The sequence below is a fragment of the Callospermophilus lateralis genome, chromosome 10 (genome assembly GCF_048772815.1).
Source record: "Callospermophilus lateralis isolate mCalLat2 chromosome 10, mCalLat2.hap1, whole genome shotgun sequence".
Lineage (NCBI taxonomy): Eukaryota > Metazoa > Chordata > Mammalia > Rodentia > Sciuridae > Callospermophilus > Callospermophilus lateralis.
Window position 1 is genome coordinate 79871316 of NC_135314.1, and position 23381 is coordinate 79894696.

At 31.4% G+C, this 23381-nt stretch overlaps 1 protein-coding gene across 1 annotated transcript in view; it reads right to left on the reverse strand.

Moving 5' to 3' along the window:
• The window catches only part of Epha6 (EPH receptor A6), a 785836-nt gene that overhangs the window by 725304 nt on the left and 37151 nt on the right, over nt 1–23381 (reverse strand). The window contains exon 2 of the mRNA XM_076868894.2: nt 4787–4851. Coding sequence (XP_076725009.1) covers nt 4787–4851 — 65 coding nt within the window. The remainder of the gene's footprint in view (nt 1–4786; nt 4852–23381) is intronic.

The following is a 23381-nucleotide window of genomic DNA, read 5'->3' on the forward strand; positions in this document are numbered from 1 at the left end:
AGAAGTCCATATGAGATGAGAGTTAACATTTCAATCAGAGTTTGGGAATCGATGGTCATTAAGCCTTAACACAGTGTTCTGTCCAATGTTTAGAATAATTCAAAAATTTTAAGAACTTTATTCTAGGAATTTATTCCATTCCTTATCTGTCAGTGTAATACAATAAGATGATAAGATTATGGTCTTGCAAAGTAGCTAACAGAATACTATGGAAATCAATGGAAAAATGTGCACAAATTTAAATTTTTGAGCAGCATTAAAAAAGTGTTTTCACACACATAAAATACAGGCATATATTTTGACTTTTATATTTTATTATGTTAAAATCAAGCTTCAAATATCATAATTTGAGGAAGGTCATGTCATTTATATTTAAAGCATCTTTCCAATTTTCCAAAGCCTATTTCATTTCCAAGGGCCTGCATTATTCTGTTAAGCAAAAGAAAACTTCAGTAATTTTTAAGTAAATTGAGAAAGGTTTTATTTTCACATTTACTTATTAGAATTGAAATACACACTATTAGATCAGCTAAGACACTTAAATTCTGTCTTTTGCACTGTGGCTTAGCCTGTGATGACAGCTGTACTTCCCAATGCAACCCCCTACTACAAGGAGACAAATGAGTCTCAACAGTCCTGAAGCTTAACACACATTAAGAATTGTATGAGAACTAATATATAAGAATTGATAATAATACACATTAAGAACGTATGTTTAACAATCCCATGTTTTTTCTGGAGCCATTCCTTTGCCTAGACAGTGCCTTCTATTTTCTCTTCCAGACCATATGTGATTCCTTCACATTTTATTTAAAAAAAAAAAAGCTGATACAACACTTCTCATACCCAATTTTCTCTCACCAGAATTAATCCTTCCCTTAATATTCTTTCACAAAACATTACACAAAACTATGTGAAGACACTTTCTTTGGCCTTCTGATTGTGCAGTATAATTTCTACAATGTAAGACTGCCTGAGGCTAGAAAAATCTGTTATTTAAGCACACTTAACAGGATGCATGGCACATAGAGCATAAAAAAGAAGTTTGTTAAATTGAATTCTGGAAAATGGTTAAAAGAAAATAAACTATAAATTATATGTTGATACAAGCAAATGTTTCAGAAAACTAACATATTCTGTTTCCACTTTTGTAAGATATGAAGTCATTCACTCAAGACTATTCATCCCTTTTCCATGTTCACAAAATAGGGAAGCTCACCCCTACTCCAATGATCATAGCAATTCTATTCACAGGCATACTGTGAATGCCTACTCCTATAACTATCAGCATAGCACTCCTGGTCATCTGGCTTCTTTAACTTAAAAATGGAGGAAAAAAATAAAGACTTATGGAATTACTGATTAAATTTCTTTTATTTTATATAGTACATTTTAGTATTTCATCTCAGTTCTGTTTCTTATATAGAAAGAAAGCTTTCAATTTAAAAAAGTTATTCCAAAGAAACACATAATTCACAGGAATAGTAGAATATGTTAGATAGTAAATCTTGTATTTCTATTATTTCTATCTACTAACAGAAATATTAGATATACTTTTTTATATTATCTAATCATCTTTTCCACACATGACATATTCATTAAACTACCTAAATTAGTGCCTGAAAAAGATAATAGTTAAAATTGTTCATTCAACTTAGTCTGACTCAGTAAAACTAAGAACTCAAGAGTCTTATAAATCCAAATAAATATAATTTCAATTTTAATAAGTGGCTAGAAATTATTGTTTAAATGTTTTATAGTAATAAATGGTTCCCACAGATCTTATAAGTCATTTAAGCTACATTGATGTCTAGATTATTTTCATTCTTGGCATTTTTAATAGTCTTTTTTCAAAGTTCTTCCTTCTTACTTATTAGTTTTTTTGTTTTTTGGTTTTTTTTGAGTTATCTGTGCCTGGGTCCATCTTTTTGGAACAGCAGTTTTATTTTTTTTTTATTTATTATTATTAGTTGTTCAAAACATTACATAGCTCTTGAAATATCATATTTCATATATTTGATTCATTTTAGCCTATAAATAGCATTAAGTTTGATACTTACCAGTAATCTATCCTCCTTATTAGAAGATAATTTAAATTGTACATTTTCTTTAACACTGTTTTCTATCCATTTTACTTTTTCCCTTGAATTCCCTTGATCTTACCTTAAAATTTATATAGTTTCATCCACATATATTGTGAAATATATCCAGGAGCTTTTATATTCAAATAGTCCTACTGCTCTCAATTAGTAAATATAGGTTATTATTTGGGAGATAACCTAAAAGTATTATAACCCATACTAATGATAACATTTTAACGTGGTTTAGTTATTTACTTTTTAAAGTTTGAATCCACATGTTATTTTTCCCTCCACAGTCTAAATATGTTGGTCATGGACCTTTATCTTTACCTGTTAGAATCTTAGAAGAAATAAAAAGTAACTAGCTGTGAAATGACCATCCATAAGTGTCAATATTAGGATATATTTGGCTTAGGACTTTTGCTGAACTACCTCCTAGCTTTGTGACCTTGTGAATGTTATTTAATACACCTGAGTCCTCAATTTCCACATGTACCAATGAGGATGAATTATATCTGATGTACAGGACTGATCTGAGTAAAGTGTTTTGAGGTGAAGTCTAGCATGTGGCAAATGTCCAATAAAACATAACCATCAAATACTTTCCTACTTCATTCTATTTATCTTTTCTATCTATTCATTTTCTATTTCACTCTTCTCATCCCCCTATTCTTTCTCTCTTTCCTCTTGGTAATAGTTAAGCAGTGTCCCAACTGTAAATATTGTGTGTGTGTGTGTGTGTGTGTGTGTTTGTGTCTGTGTAAGTGTATCAAAGAAAAGAAATATGAATCAATTAGGTAAAGACTGCACATTTGTAAAAGGTCTTTCATGAAGATTTCATGCCTCTCTCTTAGCAGAGTCACCAGAAAGACACAAGTTTAGAGTCAGAAATATCTTAGTTTTATATTCCACAATTCACCATTTGGCTGTTAGTATTACAAAATTTGTTAGTGTTTTCTATTCCTCACTCCTTTTTAGGACTAGGATTCTCTGACAAGAAAATAAATATAGAACACACTTCAAAAGGCCATTGTGAAAACAAAATACGCTGAGGGCAGTGTCTGGAAAATAGAAAACCATGAGCTAAGTGGCTCCTTTCCTGACAATCCTGCCCTCTCTCTTCCATAACTCCCAAATCTACTTCATAATATCCAGAGAAAATTCATCACAAGACTGACAGCAGCAACTTCATTTATGATTCTCTAAGTCTCTGCATTACCAGTTTCCTCAAAAATGAAGCCTGATCAAGCCGTACATAGACACTAGAACAAATTCATATCTTCTGTTCCTCATGTGATACCTGGCTTTGACTACATGAGGCCAAGAATAAAGTCTCTAATTGCTTTTTCTCATTTGTTTCAGAAAATGGAAAAAGGGGCTTTAAACTACTTAATGTTTGGAAGTGTTTATAAGTCGTTTTGTATACTGTAGAAATTACATCTATGTATATATTTATACATTGTGAATATCTATATGATAGATAGATGTATATCTCTTATGATTATATGTATATAAGCATACACACACCTTGGAATGATATTCTAAAAGAAATGTTCATTCATTTTTTTCATTACTTAATGATAAACATGGTCCATTTAATACTTAATTAACTGAGTTATTAACTCAAAGTTTATTTAACCCAAAACTGAAGTTTATTAATTTTCATGGAAGAGTATGATGATAAAAGCATAATTTTACTTTTACAGATATATTTCTCAGAAATGGACTGATGAGCATTTTATTGAAATAAAATGAAAATTGAAAAAATACAGAACATAAATCTATAAGAAATAGGATGATAAAGTGTTAATGCTAAGCTTTATGAGTTGAAAATATATATTTTAATGAAATAAAATGTCAAATTTCAACAGCAATATGTAAACATCCCCCCCAAAAATATCAACTTTTCCTTTCAAATTTAAATTTCAGATTTAGTGGTAGAAGCAATGAAAAACTTATGAACAAAGAATATCATGAATGCGAAAATACAGTTTCTATGAAAAAAGATTAACTCAAGCATAGCTGAAACATTTGTTCCTATTATTTAATAGTTTAATTAAATAGAAAAATATCAAGTGAAAACTTCACAAACCACTCTTTTATATTAGCCTAATATCAACAAAAGATGTAGAAATTCACTGCAATTTGAAAATGCAAAACAGGCCAAAACGAAAAGTCAACTACAACCATAGCTAAAATGTCAGTACATGAAAAACTGTATTTTGTAAATCAAACATCCCAATAAACCTTCAAAATCAACTATTTCCAGCTAAGAACACAGTACATCATCTTGTCAAGTTCAAACATATACTGCATTAGTAGACATATTTTCTATTCAAAACCAAATTTGTGATACTCTGGAGCTTGTTTATGCACAAACACAAGATTAACAAATGTAACATACAGAAAAGTGTCTGAAACTACACATGGAAATTTATTTCTGAAGAAAACATGGGAGAATTCTAGTGTTACAATGTATAAAACACAGTATTAAAGGATAAGATGTAATTTAGGAGCAAGGCTTCTAAATCATTAATTTAGAATCACCCCCTTCAATCACCAGTTTAATGATATTTTAATCTTTTCTATAGGATTTAAGTTATAAGCCAAATTCATATTAAATAGAACCAAAAGTCTACTGTTTCTTCAACTCTTACAAGAGACCTTAACAAGGATGATAATTTTTAAAAGACATTTAAACTTACCCCATTTAATGGATATGTCTTCCATCCTAGTTCTCCCAGCACAGTTGTCGTATCTAGCAACACAACTGGAATTAAATAAATAAAACTTGGATGAATTTCTCAACTTCTGTAAAAATGTTAAATTATTTAAATCAATATCACCTACCCTTATTATTTATCACATTAGCCCAAATAATTTTATTACTTGTTTTTACATATTAAATATTAGCATATAATATCAATGATTTGATAAATGAAATAGTGATAATTTTAAAATAATATACATACTTATTTCAGCATTGTTAAACTTAAATGTAATTTAAAACTATTTAAAAGCCTTTTATAGCAGATATTGAATGATAAAACCACCTCTGTGTATCTCCACTTTATTGTCTTTTTATACTTTTAAAAAAATTATATTAATGCCAACAAACTTCTGTTTTTATGTTATTAAATATCCTTAAGTGTTATCAGCAAAGTATGAACTGCTATCTTTAAAGTAGACTATATCATTATAACTAGAAATATAATAATTAATAAAGGATGCAAAAACAAAAATTATGTGCCTTTTTTGTAACAAAAAGTAACTCCATCTGGTTTAAAACAAGGCATACATGTAAACAAATAGTAAGCACATATTCTGTTAAAATTCTAAAATAGCACTCTTGCAATTAAGTTGAACTAAGGTTGAGAAAGCAGCTCAGGAAGGCTTCACAAAGGACATAAAGCTTGAGCTAGGCCAGACAAAGGTCTTCAATCACATGTAGTGAAAATGTTTTTTTTTTTTTTTTTAGAAAACCATCTATAAAGTAACTGAGACATGACTAAAAAGAGTTGTTCAATTTCTGGAGACTAAGAATGGAAATTATTTTGAAATAGGAGATTGGAAACAATGCTGGAAGGGACTGGAGACTGCCTGATTAGAGATTTTGTGATGTTTCCAGTATTTCCAGAAAGAAAGAATATATATAGAGAGAGAAATATAGATATAATCAGACCTATATTTTCATCTATTAATTCCCAGGCCCCATAGAAGTATGTAGGCCATGGGTTACACTGAGAAACAATGCTTTCATATCTCATCATTAATTTCAGTTAATCTTGCAAAGAAGGTGGGTTTTATTGAGCTCAAAAAAAAAAAATTACAATGCCAATGTGATTATGACGTTTGGCATCTACTCTTTAGTGTCTTTGTAAGGATTCCATAGCTTCACTTGAGTAGCATTATATGGTACATTTTACTAATAAACTTTAGAATATGAAGCTATCATTAAGTTTCTGTGATAACATTTACTCATTGCAGAATACCGGTACTAAACATTTTCTTTTGTAAAACTAAGTTATAATTTTTTAATTTTTATTGTAGAATTTTCCAAACATATTTCAAAAGAGATAATAGCTTAATGATCTCTAATATTCACCTGACTTTATTAATTACCAACTGTATGGTCAATCTTGTTTTATCCATGTGTGTTTACCTTCTCTTCCACTGAAAGATTTCTCTGAAACAAATTCTAGTAATTATATCATTGCATCTGTAAAAATTTCAGATTTATTTTCTAAAATACTTTTATATTAACTATATCTTAATTAATAGACAATAATTCCTTAATGTCAAATATCAAGTCAATGTTTAATACTCTTTGTTGTCTCAAATCAACAGGAAATCAAACTCCAAATAAATGCTATATATTACAATGAGCTGGCATTCCTCTATTAAATCTCCCATTATATTTTCCAGTTACTTATTGGTTTTACTTGCTATAAAATTCACCCTTTCTACAATGCACATTTCTATGAATTGTGCAAACCCCCACATTCATTTAACCATGGCTACAATCAGGCTATAACATATTTCAATTATTATATATATTATAAAATATTTCCCAAACTTCTTGTGACCCTTTCTTTATAGTGAATCTCTTTCCCATACTCTCCTCTGGAAATTACTAGTCTGATTGCTGTCCCTATAATTTTTTCTTTTCCAGAATTTCAAATCATATAGCATGTTGCCTTTTGAGCCTGTTTCTTGCACTCTGCTTTTGAGATCCATATATGTGGCTTCATGTATTAATTCATTTTTACTCTGACAATGATTCCAGTGTATGTAATTCCCTTTTGATGAACATATGGACTGTTTCTAATTGGGAAAATTGTATATGAAGCCACTATGAATTTTCATGTATAAAGTTTTAAAATACCTATTTCATTATTACAAGGGAAGTAACTAGGAGATATATTACTGAGTTATACAGAAAATACTTATCAAAAAAAAAAAAAAAACACAACAACTGTCAAATTGGATCCAAAATGGCCACAAAATTTTACATACCCCATAGCAGAATGTATGGTTTTACATTTTCTTCACCTATCAGGCCCTGGTATTAGCCAGTTCCTTTTAAAGATGTTCTGACAGAGGTGCTATAAAGTATCTTTGTTGTTTTATTATGTATGTCCCTTAATGACTAAATAATTATTTTTTTCACTACTTTAAATCAAATTCCTAGGGGAAAAAAGATTGTTTTGTCCCACATTCCAGGTTTTCTTAATTGATCATGAAATACCACTGAACAACTCCCTCATTTCCTCCATTTTCTTTAGATATGTAGATATATCTATATCGAGTGACTTGATCAGATTCACTTATTTTTTTTCTTTTTTGGTCTGCCAACTTCACTGGTGGTATTTCAGAGCCCACATTCCAGAAAATAGGGAAAATATCAACATGAAAATAAAACAAAATGATTTAGCAATCAACTTTCATACGCTTCCACTGATGAAAAATAAATAATTTGAGCATATACAAGGTTAATGACCATAAGAGACTGAAACACTTCACATATGCTTAAATCCATGCATTCAAATTGACTATATACCTAGTGTTAACTTTTGCTGGATGTTAGAAAAACATTTTTAAAACTGGTTAAGTAAACTGAAAAGAGTAAAATATGTTATTATCCTTTTCTCCATGAACTACTTCTACACAACAAAACAGTTAATGAAGGACATTTCTCTTATTGAAATATTCCAGTTAATAAATTAAGGAATGACTGAATTAGGCTACACCATTTGCTAGTAATAATTAATAAATATATTTAGGTAATGGTTTTCCATGGCTGCTAACATCACAGAAAGAAATAAAAGGAGACATAAAGAGCTAGAGCTTTGAAAAAGTCTTTTTTTTTGTAGTTTAATTTACTCCATATTACCACACAATTCTAATAAACCTGGAAGTAACAGAATGAAAAGCACAGTAAGGATGAAACACACACACACACACACACACACACACACACACACACACACAACACAATGACACATCTGTGAACAAATATGGATTCATTCAATGCAAGAAAAATAATCTCACATATTAGACAAAAACACAGCACTATAATAAACAGTAATAGCAATGCGATTATCTTGTTACTGAATGAATGTTCTTTTTGTTTTTGGTATGTACTTTGGTGGATAATCCAGATTGTCAACTTGATTGGATTAAGAGATGCCTAAAATTAAGAAGTTTCTTGGCCTGTCCATGAGTTTGTTTCCGGGAATTATGGGCATGACAGAGTCAAGCTGAAGGGGAGACTCAGCCTAAGGTGGGCAGCAACTTCTAATAGGTTGGGGACTGGATGGAACAAAAAAGAGGAGGAGGAAGCCAAACAGGTGCAAAGGCTATTATTCTTGAGCAGATGTTCCAATTGCTAGTGTGATTCCCAGAGAACCTCAGACTCCTGCTCCTTCACTTTCCCAAGCAGACTCTGACCAAAGACTCCCTAGGAAGTTTCAAGCCTTTGGTACCGAACTGGAGCTGCATCTTTGATGCCTCTTCTGAAGCTCCAGCTGCCTGGACTGAGGAGCTACAGGTTTCTCTGGGTCTCCAGCCTGCAGAAGGCCATCGTGGGACTATTAAGCTTCTGATCCTGTAAGCCAATGAAATACATCCCATTTTTGTAATCACACACATATATATTCTGTTGGTTCTGTTCCTTTAAAGAATCCTAAATAATCCACTATTCAAAAGAATAGAGATGTAATATCCATGTTTACTTCAAAGTACTGAGAAGTTTCATGTTATTTCATACTTTTGAAATAGCTCATTATTTCCCTAACAGGTGGGAAAAATGACAATACACAGTCACCAAATAAGGACATAGCATACCCTTTCAAGTAATCTCCAAAGTGTTCTAAAAGTTTTTTTTATTTTCCCATTTAAACAGATCTTTATGAAATCAGTACACTACGAAACAGCTGGGGCTGGGGTTGTGGCTCAGAGGTAGAGCACTTGCCTAGCATGCCTGAGGCACTTGGTTCGATCCAAAGCACTACATTAAAAAATATATAAATAAATAAACAAAATAAAGGTATTGTGCCCATCTACAACTAAAAATAGTTTGGAAAAAAAAAGACAGCTGCATTCCTATGTATATTGCAGCAGTATTCACAATAGTCAAGATACGAAAACAACTGATCAACTGTGAATAAATAAAGAAAATGTGGCACAGACACAGTGGAGTACTATTTAGCTGTAAAAAAAAATGAAGTCCTGTCATTTTCAACAACATGGATAGAACTGGAAATTATTGTGTAAAGTAAATTAAGCTGGGAACAGAAACAAATACCACATTTTCTCACCCGTGTGTGGAATCTAAAAAAGTTGACCTTACAGAAGTTAAGCATGAATTGGTAGTTACCACAGGCCAGAGACAGTGTTTGGGGGCAGGGGAAGGAGAACAAGAAAAGGCTGGTCAAGAAAACAGGTACTTAGGTTACACTTGGAAGCAAGAGGTTCTGGTATGCTATTCCACAGGACAGAAACTGCAGATGATTTAATAACTTACTATGCATTTAAAAAGCTAGAAGACAGGATTTTGAAAGTTTTCAGAATAAATATATATGTTTAAGGGGACTGATGGGTTTAACCTGATTTAAACATTACATAATATATACATGCATTAAAACATTTTGATACCAGTCTTGTAGATCAGGATCGGTCCTTGTCCCACTGGTGTTGAAGATTAAATACCCGAGAAACACCAAGGCAAGTGTAGAAAGCATGTTTACTTTAAAAGACACAGAGGCAGGATTCTTCTCTGAAGAGAAGGGGACCCAGAGCTGGAGTGGGTACATCTTGCTCTTTTATAGACCCCAGAACGAACTACTTTCTCATTCTTCTCCATATATGTGCCTAAGGGTAGGAAGGAGCAGCAACTCCTTATGCTGGAAAGTGCCATCCCAGTGGTGTTAGCTGTTAGCAACCCATTGTCTTTGCTTTGATAACCAACCCTCATCTTCTCAACCTCCTTATTCATTACCTACACTGACTGCCAGACCCTCACTCCCTGCCTCAGTTTGTTGAAAGTTGCGACATATTCTGTCCACTCAGGCCAGGCAGGGCTGCAGGCAGATGGCTTTTTGGAAAAGAAAACATGTGGGGAGTCAGCACAGTGGGCTCATTTCATATAACTAATCTCTTAACCTCATGTCTCCACGATCCTCATTCATCTATCCTGTAATAATTTCATAGTAGTCACTTAATAAGAATATTTTGGGGTGTTATTATGTTTAGCTAAAAAGGTAAAAAATTTATAAACATTTTTACAAAAGTTTAATAATCATTGATGATGTAAATTATCCTTGATGATGTAAATTATCTTTGATAATGTAAAGTATATAAAGAATAATAATTTTCCCTATTTTGACAAAGATCTAAATTTCTATTTAAATGCTTGCTGTCTATAGAGTACATCTAATATTTTTAGTTTATGATCCTTATTCTTTGTTTTGAAATAGCTTTATTGAGGTATAGGACAAACATTCACCACCTCACCACTTCCAAATATTTCTCTGGTCAATTTGTGTTTGTTTCTCTGGTTTCATTTTGGGTTGCTTGGTGTTTTGGGGTTTTTTTTGTTGTTGTTGTTGTTGTTTTTTTTTTTTTTTTTTTTTTTGTGTGTGTGTGTGTGTGTGAGAGAGAGAGAGAGATTGTTTAAAAAATACTTAAAAAATTTAATAGGGGAGATCTCATGTTAAGTATACAGACAGCATTATAGGTACTATGCTAGACGAGATACCTAGAGTTCATTTGCATAACACACTTTATAGTCATTGGACAGCATCTTTCCATTTCCTCCTCCTCTCCGGCCTTGCCAACCTTCTACTGTTTCAATGAATCTATTCAAGATATTCATCTAAATGAACTCATATAGTATTTGTCCTTTGATGAATGGCTTATTTCATTTAACATAATGTCCTCCATGCCCATCCATGTTGTCCAATGTAGCACAACTGCCTTCTTTTCTACAATATTATTCTATTTATTGTATGCATACACCATTTTTTATTTTACCCATTATCCACAGGTAAGAGACTAAAGTTGTTTTCAGGTCTTACTATGGTGAATAATGCTGCAATGAATATAGCATACATATAACTCTTCTAAGTTCTGATTTTGATTCTTCTAAATATGTACACAGACATGGAGTGACATATACTGTGATGGCTCTATTTTTAATTTTTTGAGGACTCTCCATACTATTTGCCATAATGGTTTATCAATTTACAGTCCCACCAACAATGAATAAAGGTAATTTCTTATTCACATCCTCACTAGTACTTATTATAATTTGGTCTTTTGATAAAAGCCCTTCTCAGGTGTATGCCAATCTCACAGTGGTTTTGACTTGCATATCCCTGATAATTAGTGATACTGAGCACCTTTTTCAGATACCTGTTGGCTATTTGCATGTCTTCTCTCCAGAAATGCCCAATCAAGCATTTTGCCCATTTTTTAACTGGATTAATAGATATTTTTTGTTTCTCAATTATAGGAGTTCCTTATGTAGTTTGGATATTAACCAAATGTTTTTTTTCTTTAAATACTCAACTTACATGAGAAGACTAAAGCTCATGAAGGATATATAATTTTTCTTAAAATAACACAAAGTGATAGAGGATTCTAGTCAAGAAGACTGATTCTAAATATTTTTCACAGTATTTTTTTCCTTACCATATTAAGTTGAAATACAAAACTCCATTAATAGGTTTTTCTTTTCATTTCTGTATATACAAGGAAGCAACACTATTTCTCCTGCAGATCATACCTCTTCCTATATTTGATCCTAGATTTCTCAAAGCTTTGTACAGAAAATTCACAGACTACCCACAAATGAAGATATTCAAATATACGGCTTACTGGAGAAACTGTTCAAAAATCCCTGCTATATATTGAAATTTATCAAAAGAGATTTTCTTTTATATTATACATAGATATTATGGCCAATAAGTTGTTTAGTCAACATAATAATTATTCTTTCTAAAACATTTAAACTGCTTTGATTTTTATATCTGTAATTGTATACTCCAGAGTATATTCATTTAAAACAAAGGAAAATACATATGTACAGCTATAAAAATGTAGATGCTTAGCTAGTATGTTTTGTTCCTTAGTAGCTTCCAGGAAATTGATCTAATTGCTTTATTTCATTACCTTGCAATCATGTATTTTAAAAATTCCAGAGTATAAAAAACCTTAAGATTTGTGTTGCAGACAAATCAAGGACAATGCATTGATATTAAATGAACCTAAAGATTCAAAATTTCCTTATCATTATATGTGGTGAATGTCTTAATTTTATCATTTCTTTCATATACAAAACCCCCACAAATCTAGAATTTCCAGCCACACTAATTACAATGAACCCAGCAAGGTGAGAGCTCCTCCTACTGGCTTTAAACAAAAGTTATCTAGTCCCTACCAGAGTACAAAATTACTGTAAACCTAGCAAAGAAAAAAGAAATTATACTGACATTAACATCAGTTAAAAAAAATAAATACTTTTTCATTTTAAATTTAATGGTAATGTTTTAAACAGAAGTACCAACACATTATCTATTAAAGGGTACAATTGAAATTATAATTATTTATTTATATTGTAATGAATGAGAAATTAGATAAGCCAAAAAGTAAATATTAGGCTGAGGATATTAACATACTATTTTGAAAGTATGTATTTTCTTAATAAGCAAAATAATGCATATATTTGCAAAACTATACCAATTCTCCTATTAACTTTAAGAACAAAACTTTTCAGCAAATTCCATTTCTCTGAAAATATCTTCTACCTTATTAGCATTTCCTTCACTCATTCTCTATTATAAGAAAATTTCACTATATTCTAAAAGAAAATTTTAAAAAATAGATATAACTTTGGAAGTACTAGAGTAAATCTGAAATAATTAAGATTCAAAAACTCAATACTAAATTTTAGCTTTTAAACAATTTATCAAGTCTATCCATTGTAGTGAGGGATATTAGTTTTAAAATAGTGTATTGATTTATAGTACATAATAGATCAGCTTTATTCAAACAAAATAATAAAAAGGATAATTTTATTTATATACCATTTTGAAAAATTAAATAGGACGTAAATTAACCACTAAGAAATTATTCTTTTAGAATAATTTTATAGTGAAAATTCAACAAATTCACATAACAGTAAGTGAATTTTGTCAATACTGAAATCTGTCATTATTCTTAAAAGTTTAGATGATCGTAAACTTTAGGAGAATTTTAACATATTCCATACAAAACAAAACAACAAAAAAAAAAACATGCTTTTTTTTTTCTTTCCTTTTTTTTTTTTTTTTTTGGTATAACCAATCAATGCAGAAAGGGAAAGTTACGTTTATAAGTCACACAGTAACAACCCAGCAGTAAAGGTTTAGGAAGGGTCTAAGACCTACTCTGTGTAACACAATCTACCATCTCCCTTAACTCTAAAATCACAGCAAATCAACAAGAGAAATATTCCTGATATGAGGACCAGATATAATCAAAGAATACTTCAGGTTACAGATTTATAAACAGAAATGTACCTTTATATATTTAGAAGTAGTCTATTTGAATATTATAAAGTTTGGATGCTTTAACTCATTATGTCCCATTTATGGAACACCAAGATATTTAAATTGAGCAAGGAATATACTGCTTATGGAAACTCTGAAATAAATACTTATGTTTCTAGAGTTCTATCCTTTTGAGAAAATAGGTGAATGATTACTGGTAATTTTCATTGATATTATTAATTCATTAATGACAATAAATCATAATAAAATCTACATTATCATTTCCAACACATTTTAATGGATTGGGGTCAATTTTAGTCCCAGAACTGAAAATGTGGAACCTAACAGATTAAACTGACACACCCAGCTTTGACAAAACTACATATTTGTGCTTGGTGAAAAACCAAAGTTTTTATATTCCAGTTCTATATACTATGCTATATACCCTCATATCTAGTTGGAACCAATATTTAATTCCACAAAAATCTAATGCCTATTGTTCTAAATACATATGTTGGATAGCTGTGTTTAGCCCCTGGTAGGTCCCTGTGTGTACTGACATTATTTTAGGACAACATATCCCAAAAGGTATCACCTCTTCTTGAAAATAATTAATTTTATCTACAACCTGAAATCAATATTTGATTATTAGTTGTACCAAGATCACTTCGTCTTATTGTTGTTGTTGTTAATTCCGCTGTTGCTTGTCTTATTTTTAATATGGGTGATGTCAACAATTTTATCTACTCTAAGTTTTGAGCATTTGAAAATCCTACTTGGAAGGTAATGAGTAAATACATGGGAAGGTTAAATAACTCTTTCAAATCAGAGGGGAAAATACCAAGTCTAGCTCAACTCTAAACTCATATCCTCATCTTTCTACCCCACTAGAAAAGAATATCTTTAACAGAAAGCAGGTCTGTGTGCCTTCTATAGAATAAACATTCCTTTTTAGTTCTGATGAAAAAAAGTTTTAACTATAAAATTAAATAGAAAAGGCAAAAAAAAAAACCTCTATAATGCTGTACTTATAGAACTTACTTTGAAAATAAAGTGAACCAGTTTTCTATTATTTATAAGACAAGGAACACTGTATCAGAAGTGCCACTGAAAACCTAATCCAAATAACTAGTGAAGTTCACTCTCATTTTGACACCTTCCTATTTCACTCTGTCAAGGCACCTGTAGATCATCATCCTACTTAACAGAAGTTTTATTAGCTTCCTCTTTATAATCATTCTCATTCCTAAAACCTGTCATTACCAGCACTTACCACAGAGGCCAAAGAAGTGGGATATGATCTAGCATAAGACCACTCAGCTACAGGTTCACTCCTGGGTGTCCGCGCAACACCTCAGAAGCTGTGCTCTCCATCAGACAATTCAGTTGTCTCTATGGTTAGAAAATGACAGGATAGGAAATTTGCCATGTTCCTAATTAATAGCAGTATATAGTTCTTCCTTCTGACATCTTCAGCACTTTAGCCTATAAGTAAATTAATTCTTTACTTTAGAACCTAAGTTATTCGCATTTGTTTAAATTATTACAGAGTTTAAATTGGTAGAAAAGACTATTATCTTTACTCTTAGATTTTCCAGTCATATTTAATAAATGTCATGAGTTTCTCATCTCACACAGAAGTGTCCCAGTTAGCCCAGACCATTGAACCTGCTCCCCATCGCTTCCACAGCATCAAAGATGCTTTTTTGCCTTTCTAGTTCTATCCTTTCTTACATTTCCCACTTGTCTTTCATGGGCTTTGGACAGTCGCCATTTTTTTTTTTGAAGAATATTATGAAACTTAAGGTTTGAAAAATTGTTTTTATACCTCTGGCAAAAGATATTATAACTACTTAATTCAAAGTTCTAGCTATAACATAATGGCCATCTCAATGCAAAACCTTTTCTATAGAAAAAAAGAAAGGTCTAAAAAAAGCTACTGAAACTTTTATCTCAAAAGGAAATAGTGGTTTCATATTGAAAAGGGAAAAAATGTAACTTAAGAATTACACAAGATTTTTTCTCTCACTGAAAATGGAAGGAATATTCTCCCTGCCTTGTTTTACACTTTATTACATATATGTGAAATTCATGAAAATAAAGTTTAACTTTGTTCAGTAGAGTATATAGAGACACAGAAATGTTACTTGATTTTATCTATTGTGTTTTGATATTATTCCCACCAATATTTATTGAGTCTGTAGTATTTACAACTCTATTAGGCAAGGTAGGATATAGTTTATAAAATATAATATTTACCTTCAGGAGTATTAGCTGAACATATATCGCTTCTACTATTGGAATTTTGTGTTACAGCCTATAGCATACTTGATTCAAACACATAAATAGCAAAAACAATTAAAATGGCCTTATTTAGAAGTACAGACAAGGAAAGTCTATTTAGTAGACTGTGTAGAATTAAATTGATATTGTAAAAGGGCAGACATCCAATATCACATCAACATCACCATCAAACTGTCAGTAATTGAAACACTTATCCCAGTTTTTATGGAAGTGACAAGGTTGAAAAGATTGTAGAAATTCATCGTAGGAGTAAACAAGATGAGAAATAATAATTCTCTAGCAGTAAAATACTCTCCAAAATAATCCCAAGTACAAGAAGTATCTATTAAATTTGCCTGGAGAGAGTACTTGACATAAAATGGGATTTTTTTTTTTTTTTTTTTTTGGACTGGGGGTTGAACCCAGGGGCACTATACCACTGAACTACAATCCTAGTCCTGTTTTTGTTTTTTGAAATAGGCCTCAGTAAATTGCTGACATTGGCCTTCAACTTGCAATCTTCCTGTCTCAATCCCCAGAACTGCTGGGATTATAGGTATGCTCCACCACGACCAGCTCAGAATGAGTTTTAAAAATTAAACATTAACACAAGTAAATAATTTAATAATCCAAACTTTAGTTAACAAAAATGATAAATTACCAGGTAAAAATCTTAAACTGTATTGTCATAATTTTGAAATAAATACATATTAAGCAACTTCTAAAGGACAAAATTTTGTTCATTGAAATTATGATCAAATTAAGATACCACAATTATATTAGTTTAATTCTGCCAACAAAGTATGAGTGTGTGAGAGATAAAGAGTAATAAAATGCTTGAATTAATGAATGCAGCTAAGAGAGTCTGGGCAAGAACCTCATCTTGAATAAAAAAATAAATAAATTTTAACTACTGAAAATGTGAAGGACAAACAAAGTCAAGTACTTGAAATTTAAATGACCATTGTGCTCAGTTTGTGTTGGAGATGATCAAGTGCTATTTATATACCAACTATTTGAGATATTGTTAATGGGTAAAGCAGTCTCTAGAAAAAATAAAGTGAAAATAGACATTCGTTTAAGCATTGCAGGGCTGTGAGAAGATACACATATTCCATAACGTGTGGAATCCTCTTCTGTGCTTCAAATGACACAAGTATTTTAGCATGAAGTGCTCTCAGGCTGCTCATTTTCAATCCAAACCCTGTGCATCTATCCCCATTTCCCACGGTGCACAGTATTTAAATTTTTCCTTCTCTTATGAGCTGTCCCACTAAAAGCATCTCTCATATGAAGAAGAGAATAACTAAAGTAGCAAATGAAGATACTTACTAATATTCATTTCTCCTGATTCTTTGTGCATTAGTTATTTATTTATCCAACTTAATATGAATTGCTTATAGCATCTTTTGGATAATAGTGACTTGGGACTCTTCATGGCATTCCTAAAATCACACCATCTAAGCAGTTTCATAAAAATATGCACAAAGATAATTCTTAAAATTTCAACTTCAATCATGTCCCAAGAAATTACATGCTGCATTATATCTTCTATGTATATCCTGGGTTGCATACATGGTTTCATTAGTATGTGCTTGTGTAATCTTGTCCAAGTCATAATTTTTTGTGTTTAATATTTTAGTTTTAGGTTGACACAACAACTATCTTTCTTATTTTTTAAGTGGTGCTGAGGATGGAACCTAGGGCCTCATGTTATTAGGTAAGCACTCTACCACTGAGCCACAACCCCAACCCTGCCAAGTCATAATTCTTATTCACTAAAGAATTGTTCTGCTCTAAAAGATGTAATTCCCCAAGTCTTAGCACCCACTATATCCTGGCTATTAATACTGTGATCTTGTTAGAAACTTACTAGGGTCAAATAACAGTATATAAAAGTAAGAGTGACAATTAAGTTTGTATCATGTATCATGACTGTCTTCTCCCTTTCTCTTTTAATTGATCCATTCCAGGAGTCTTCAACAGAGATCTGAGCATAATCCTGTTTTATCTTAAATTTTCTAAATCTGGGCTTTTCAGTTGATTCTAGAATTACTATCCACAAAATCCACTAGTCAATTAAAAAAAAAAAGTGGAGTTAAGCTGCCAATATTGAAGATGCTTCTCTAAAGCAACTAACTAAACTGTTTCTGAATGCTCAAATTTCTCAGCCAACTGCTTCAAGATGTGTTTATCAGGTCATGAAACTTGATAATTTATTCATAAAATAATATACTTTCTGAGGAGATGCTATCAAAGAATAATTTGAAGAAAAACATAATTTTCCAACCCTTTTACCATAATTTCAATATCCTTGACTACCTAAAGGATGAGTATTATCTTCTGGAACACTAAATTGAATTGTTTGGTAAGTAATATTGTTGGTGCAACAGAATGGTCTATAACAAGAGAAATGGGCAGGAAAAATGTGAACACTTGAATAAAATATTAAGACAATCAGTTGTCATATCATTTACACATTAAAAAGCTTTTAGCACAATTATTTGATAAATAAAGTCATAAGAATTATGTAGAACAACTTCCTACTGAAAACTATTGAGGAAATGTCAGAGCGAATGTAATGCCAAATTGAGAGACACATGAACTATAAGACAGCTCATCTTTATTGGCATGTTTCTGTACTGCAGAGGAGTCAGGAGGAGGAATGGTTCATAAATGAAACATTTACAAATGTGACCCATGCCAGGAGCTGTATTACTTTAGTATACAGAAAAGAATGACAGATGGAAGCTTTATTGTTGGAATAAAAAATAAAATTAAAAAACCCACATTATTATCATCATTACCCTGTAGGGAAGGCAAGTCAGTAAGTACTATTGTCAAATTGTTTATTACCAGGATCTTGTGCAATAAAATAAAAGCAATAGAAATGATAATGGCATTTTAACATTTAGAAAATGGAGAATATTTTATTCAACATGGGTTTCTCAAGTATAATTAAGCATAAGAAAGCAGATGCCTGCATTCAGAAGACATTGATTAGTTTTCTTAATTTACTGATTACATAGGACAATGGATTATGGGAAGAAATATATAATGTTGAGAAATACTTTTGGTGAAGTCACCAGGATCCATATCTGTCCTAGACTCTCATGGTAAAAGATTTCAATTTTTATCTCCCCATAAAGGAGTGATCATACCTTTGGAGACTGATCCTTGCTAATTAAGCATGCAGGAGACTAACATAAATGAGAAAGACAATTTATTCACTGATGATTTATCTCCCCAGGGAATCTTCTTCCCTGCAGGTAAGTCCATTCAGGAGACCAAATTATAGATCAGAGATTTCTTGGAGAGTACTAAATTACTATAAAGGAATGACCCTGTTTTATTTTGAAAACTCCTCTTGATCTCTTTTATGGAATGAAGAATTTTATCTACCCATGTTAAAGCTCTCAACTTTAAATAGTAATAAAGCAACATCAAGAAGATTTTGTTTTGTTTTATTTTCACTTAAATTGTTTTTCAAATATATCTTGCTACCAACTGCTGTAACTCTGGCATTTCAAACACCATTTATAAGACATGTTAGAGTGTCGTAGCCTATCTTTTATTGCCTAATTTTCGGCTTAATTATTTTTAACTCAGTATTCCCCTCATCTTTTTGACACTAAAATCTCTTTAGCACTAAATATATATTAACATTTCATACTAAAATATTCAAGAGAACATGCATAAGAAACTTTTGCCTTAAGATATGCAACCTTTGGTATCTATGGGAGACTGGTTTCAGGACCCCCCATGGATACTAAAATCTGAAGATATTCAAGTCCCGTACATAAAATGGTGTAGAATGTGCATATAACCTATACACATGCTTCCTACATTTTAAATCACTTCTAGATTACTTGTAATACCTAATGAAATGTAGATGCTCTGAAAGTAGTTGTTATATTACTGTATTGTTAGGGGGAAACTGATTAAAAGTCTGCATGTGTCCATTAAAGACAATAGCTTTTTTCCCCAAATATTTTCAATTTGTTAGTATATGAATCCATGGATATGGATTCTTATTGATATAGGAATTTCTTGGCATGGCACTCAAGACTATTCTTGTCTTGGTCCCATCTACCTGTTTCAATTCTTTTTATAGTACATCATTCCCATTATATATTACTTTTATAGGCTGTTAATCCTCAAACATACCTTGCCTTCTCACGTTCCAGCTCCACCATTCCATTCATTCTATTCCTTTATGTTTGGAATACTCTTGCTTTACTGATTCCACAAATAGAATCCTAGTCACTATTTATGGCTTAGCTTAAATGTGACTTCATATACAACCTTCCCTAATTTACCCCCAAAAGATGGAGATGTCCTCCTTTCTATGATCCACTGAAAGCTGTATATAGTACTTGACTAAGAGTAATGTTCTTACTTTGCCATGATATATGCATTTCTTAGTGTAAATATTCTCCTGTAGACTGAATTCCTTGAAGGCCAGAACTCAATTTTCATTTCTATATATTTCCCCATTGTTGAGGGTTTAAAAATGAAATAACAGTCTCTCAATTTTCTGTGAACCTAAAACTGCTCTTAAAAATGAAAGGCTTTGTAAAAAATTGTGCTGTGAATGGATAATTATGATCGTAATGCATTCCACTATTGTCATGTAAGAAATAAAAAAAATCTTAAAAATAAATACATACATACATACATAAATATAAGGGAAACAATGATACAAATTACTTCTGATTTCTCATCAGAAACAATGAAGGGGAGAAAATAATGGAATACCTTTGAAGTGCTAGGGAAAACAGAAAGTTGAAATTCAAGTCAAACTTGGATTCCGTATGTAGGAAAAAATTATCTTAAAAGTGAAATAAACATTTTCAGAAAAAAAAAATGAAAGGCTTTTTAAAAAAATACAAATATTTGAATGAAATTATAAAAGGAAAATAAATGTTTGATGAATTATAAATAACTACATATAAAAAATCTGCAGTTAATAAATAGCTCAAATGTGATTAAAAATGGCTAACTTGGAGTAAGTGAAAAAATTGTATACTTTCAGTAGCTGAAAAAGAGTATTGAAAAGAGTACATTGGAGAAGGAGTAGCTAAGACTATGATTATAAATTTATTGGTTCACAAGCAATAAATAATAAAAATACTTTGTACTTTTATGTCAGATTGTGCCAAAAAAAATTAATAGAGCACTGACAAAGTCACAATAGTAATCTTGAAGTCCTGATCATATGGGAAAGGGGAAAAAAAAACTATCGAAAAGAAAACATGATCCAGGCATGTAAATAATTTGATCAAAATAAATCAGTGGGAACACAGGAATATTTATCTTTATTAGTTTATATGTAAATGCAAACATGAAAGTATACACTCAAGAGTACTTCAGGGAAAAAAAGCTAAGAACAGTGAGAACCATCTATCCATAATAAACTAAGTCTTGTAATGCACCCGACATAAAAAAAATAGCTTTTTTCCAACTTCAGTGGCCATAACACATTGTCTAAGAAAAGAAACATGAAATGACATCTAAAGTCATTTAAAAAGAGCTATAGAAGTGGCTACAACTTCTTTGAAGTTAAATATAGGGATCCTACCGACTTGACACTTTCATCTGGAAGTGGGCAGAATGATATCTTTAACAGAGCTCCAATATAGTTTTCATATAAATTCAAACTTTTGGTAAAGGTAATTTATTAGACACTAGGTATACTGAAACATCATAAAATAAATTTTAATAAATCTCCACACTTCTTATTGCTGTAAGATGCAGTTACCAACTTTGATGACATAACCTCTGTTGCCTGAAAGAAGCTGAGAACATGGAGAAGCACAGGAGGCTCTAGGGAGCCAAGATTTTACATGATTTCTTGGGAATCCTTTCTGAGAAAGGGAGTGCAAATCACAATAATCAGCAAGATGTAGCATACTCTTTGACTGTAGGGTTATCAGCTATTATCCATTATATTCTCTATCCAGTCAACTTATTTACAAAGAACTGGGTACTATTACCTTTAAAAAGTTTATGCTAACTTGAAGGAACTCATAAAATAACTAAGAAAACCCAAATACTAAATAATTTTAATTCCCCAATCCTAGGCAAGAAGTTCCAATGTGAGAAAACAACAACAATGATATCTGCCTTATCATTAACACCATGGTCAATTATCTGTTCAGCAAATACTCTGTAAACCCAAGATTTACTGCCCAGGGAACTCAAATAAATTTTGAATAAAGGGCAACAAATTGATAGAAAGCAAAACACTTTGCATTAGCAAGTTATTTTGGGGGAGTGAGCAAGATATTTCAAAAATTAAGTAATCAAGGGAGCTATCAAAATCATGGAAATGCAACTGAGAACATTTAGTAAACTGACTTAAACTTGTGAAACAGTAATTTAAGGAGACAATTTCAAATTCATCTTGTCCAGAAAATTAAACTTCAGTGTATACCCTCCTTATATAGTACTGAACTCATGTTAAACCAAATTTTTTTCTTAACAGTTTTTCTTATCTAGAAATTTAATAGATCAGGTGCTCCAGACCAATTCCAAAATATCATACACTATATGCAGGGTCGACCATTAATTAAAACATCTGATCAATTAAAGATACAGCTTACAAATACACATTTATTCTTTGAGGCTTTCTTATAACATTCTTGAATATAGTATTTTTCTTCAGTATTGCTTAAATTTCAACATATATTAGGAGCAAGTCTCAAGTGACCAATATTATGCTTTGTTCCTACAATATTTTGACATTCAACTCCCAAGTCTTTTATTTTCCCTTACCATTAATGAATTCCTTGAAGCACTCCAGAACTTATTGAACATATTTTTCAAAACTTCTATTTCTCAAAAATATTAAACTCTTTGGGCCTTCCTTCAAGCCAACATGCTCTTCTCTTTATGACTAACTTACTCATCCTCAGTCTCAGTTTACATGATTCTCCTGATATCCTATGTCTAATGGTGCAGAAGTAGCACATTTAAAGGGTCTCCTTAGGCCAAGACACATTTCCTGACAAAAATGCGTGAACAAGGTTAACTACTTGATCATTTACCTCCATGGTGAGACTAAGAATTTTAGGAACTTTAGTCATCTTGCTCATCAACATTTTTCTAGGTTCTTGTGCAAAGCTCTATGAAAAGGCTATTATAAAAATCCAAATAAGAAATGATGATAACCTTGGCATAAAAATTCCCCCAACTGATGAAAGGTCACAGTAAACTCTCCTTCCTATCAACATTTAACATATCTGTCAATTTCTGTTTCTTGTTCATCATGAGAATTCACATGCTATGTTTATTCGTCATTATATACCAATTCTAATTCATACTATCACTTTTTGAAAAAACAGAAGATAACATCATACTAATAAGGAATAAGAAACCCTGATATATCAAGAGTCTTACTATAGATCACTCAGGTAATTTTAGTAGCAGATTAAAATTCCTAGATATAGTGCTTTTACCACTGTGCTGTAAAAATTCTATATTC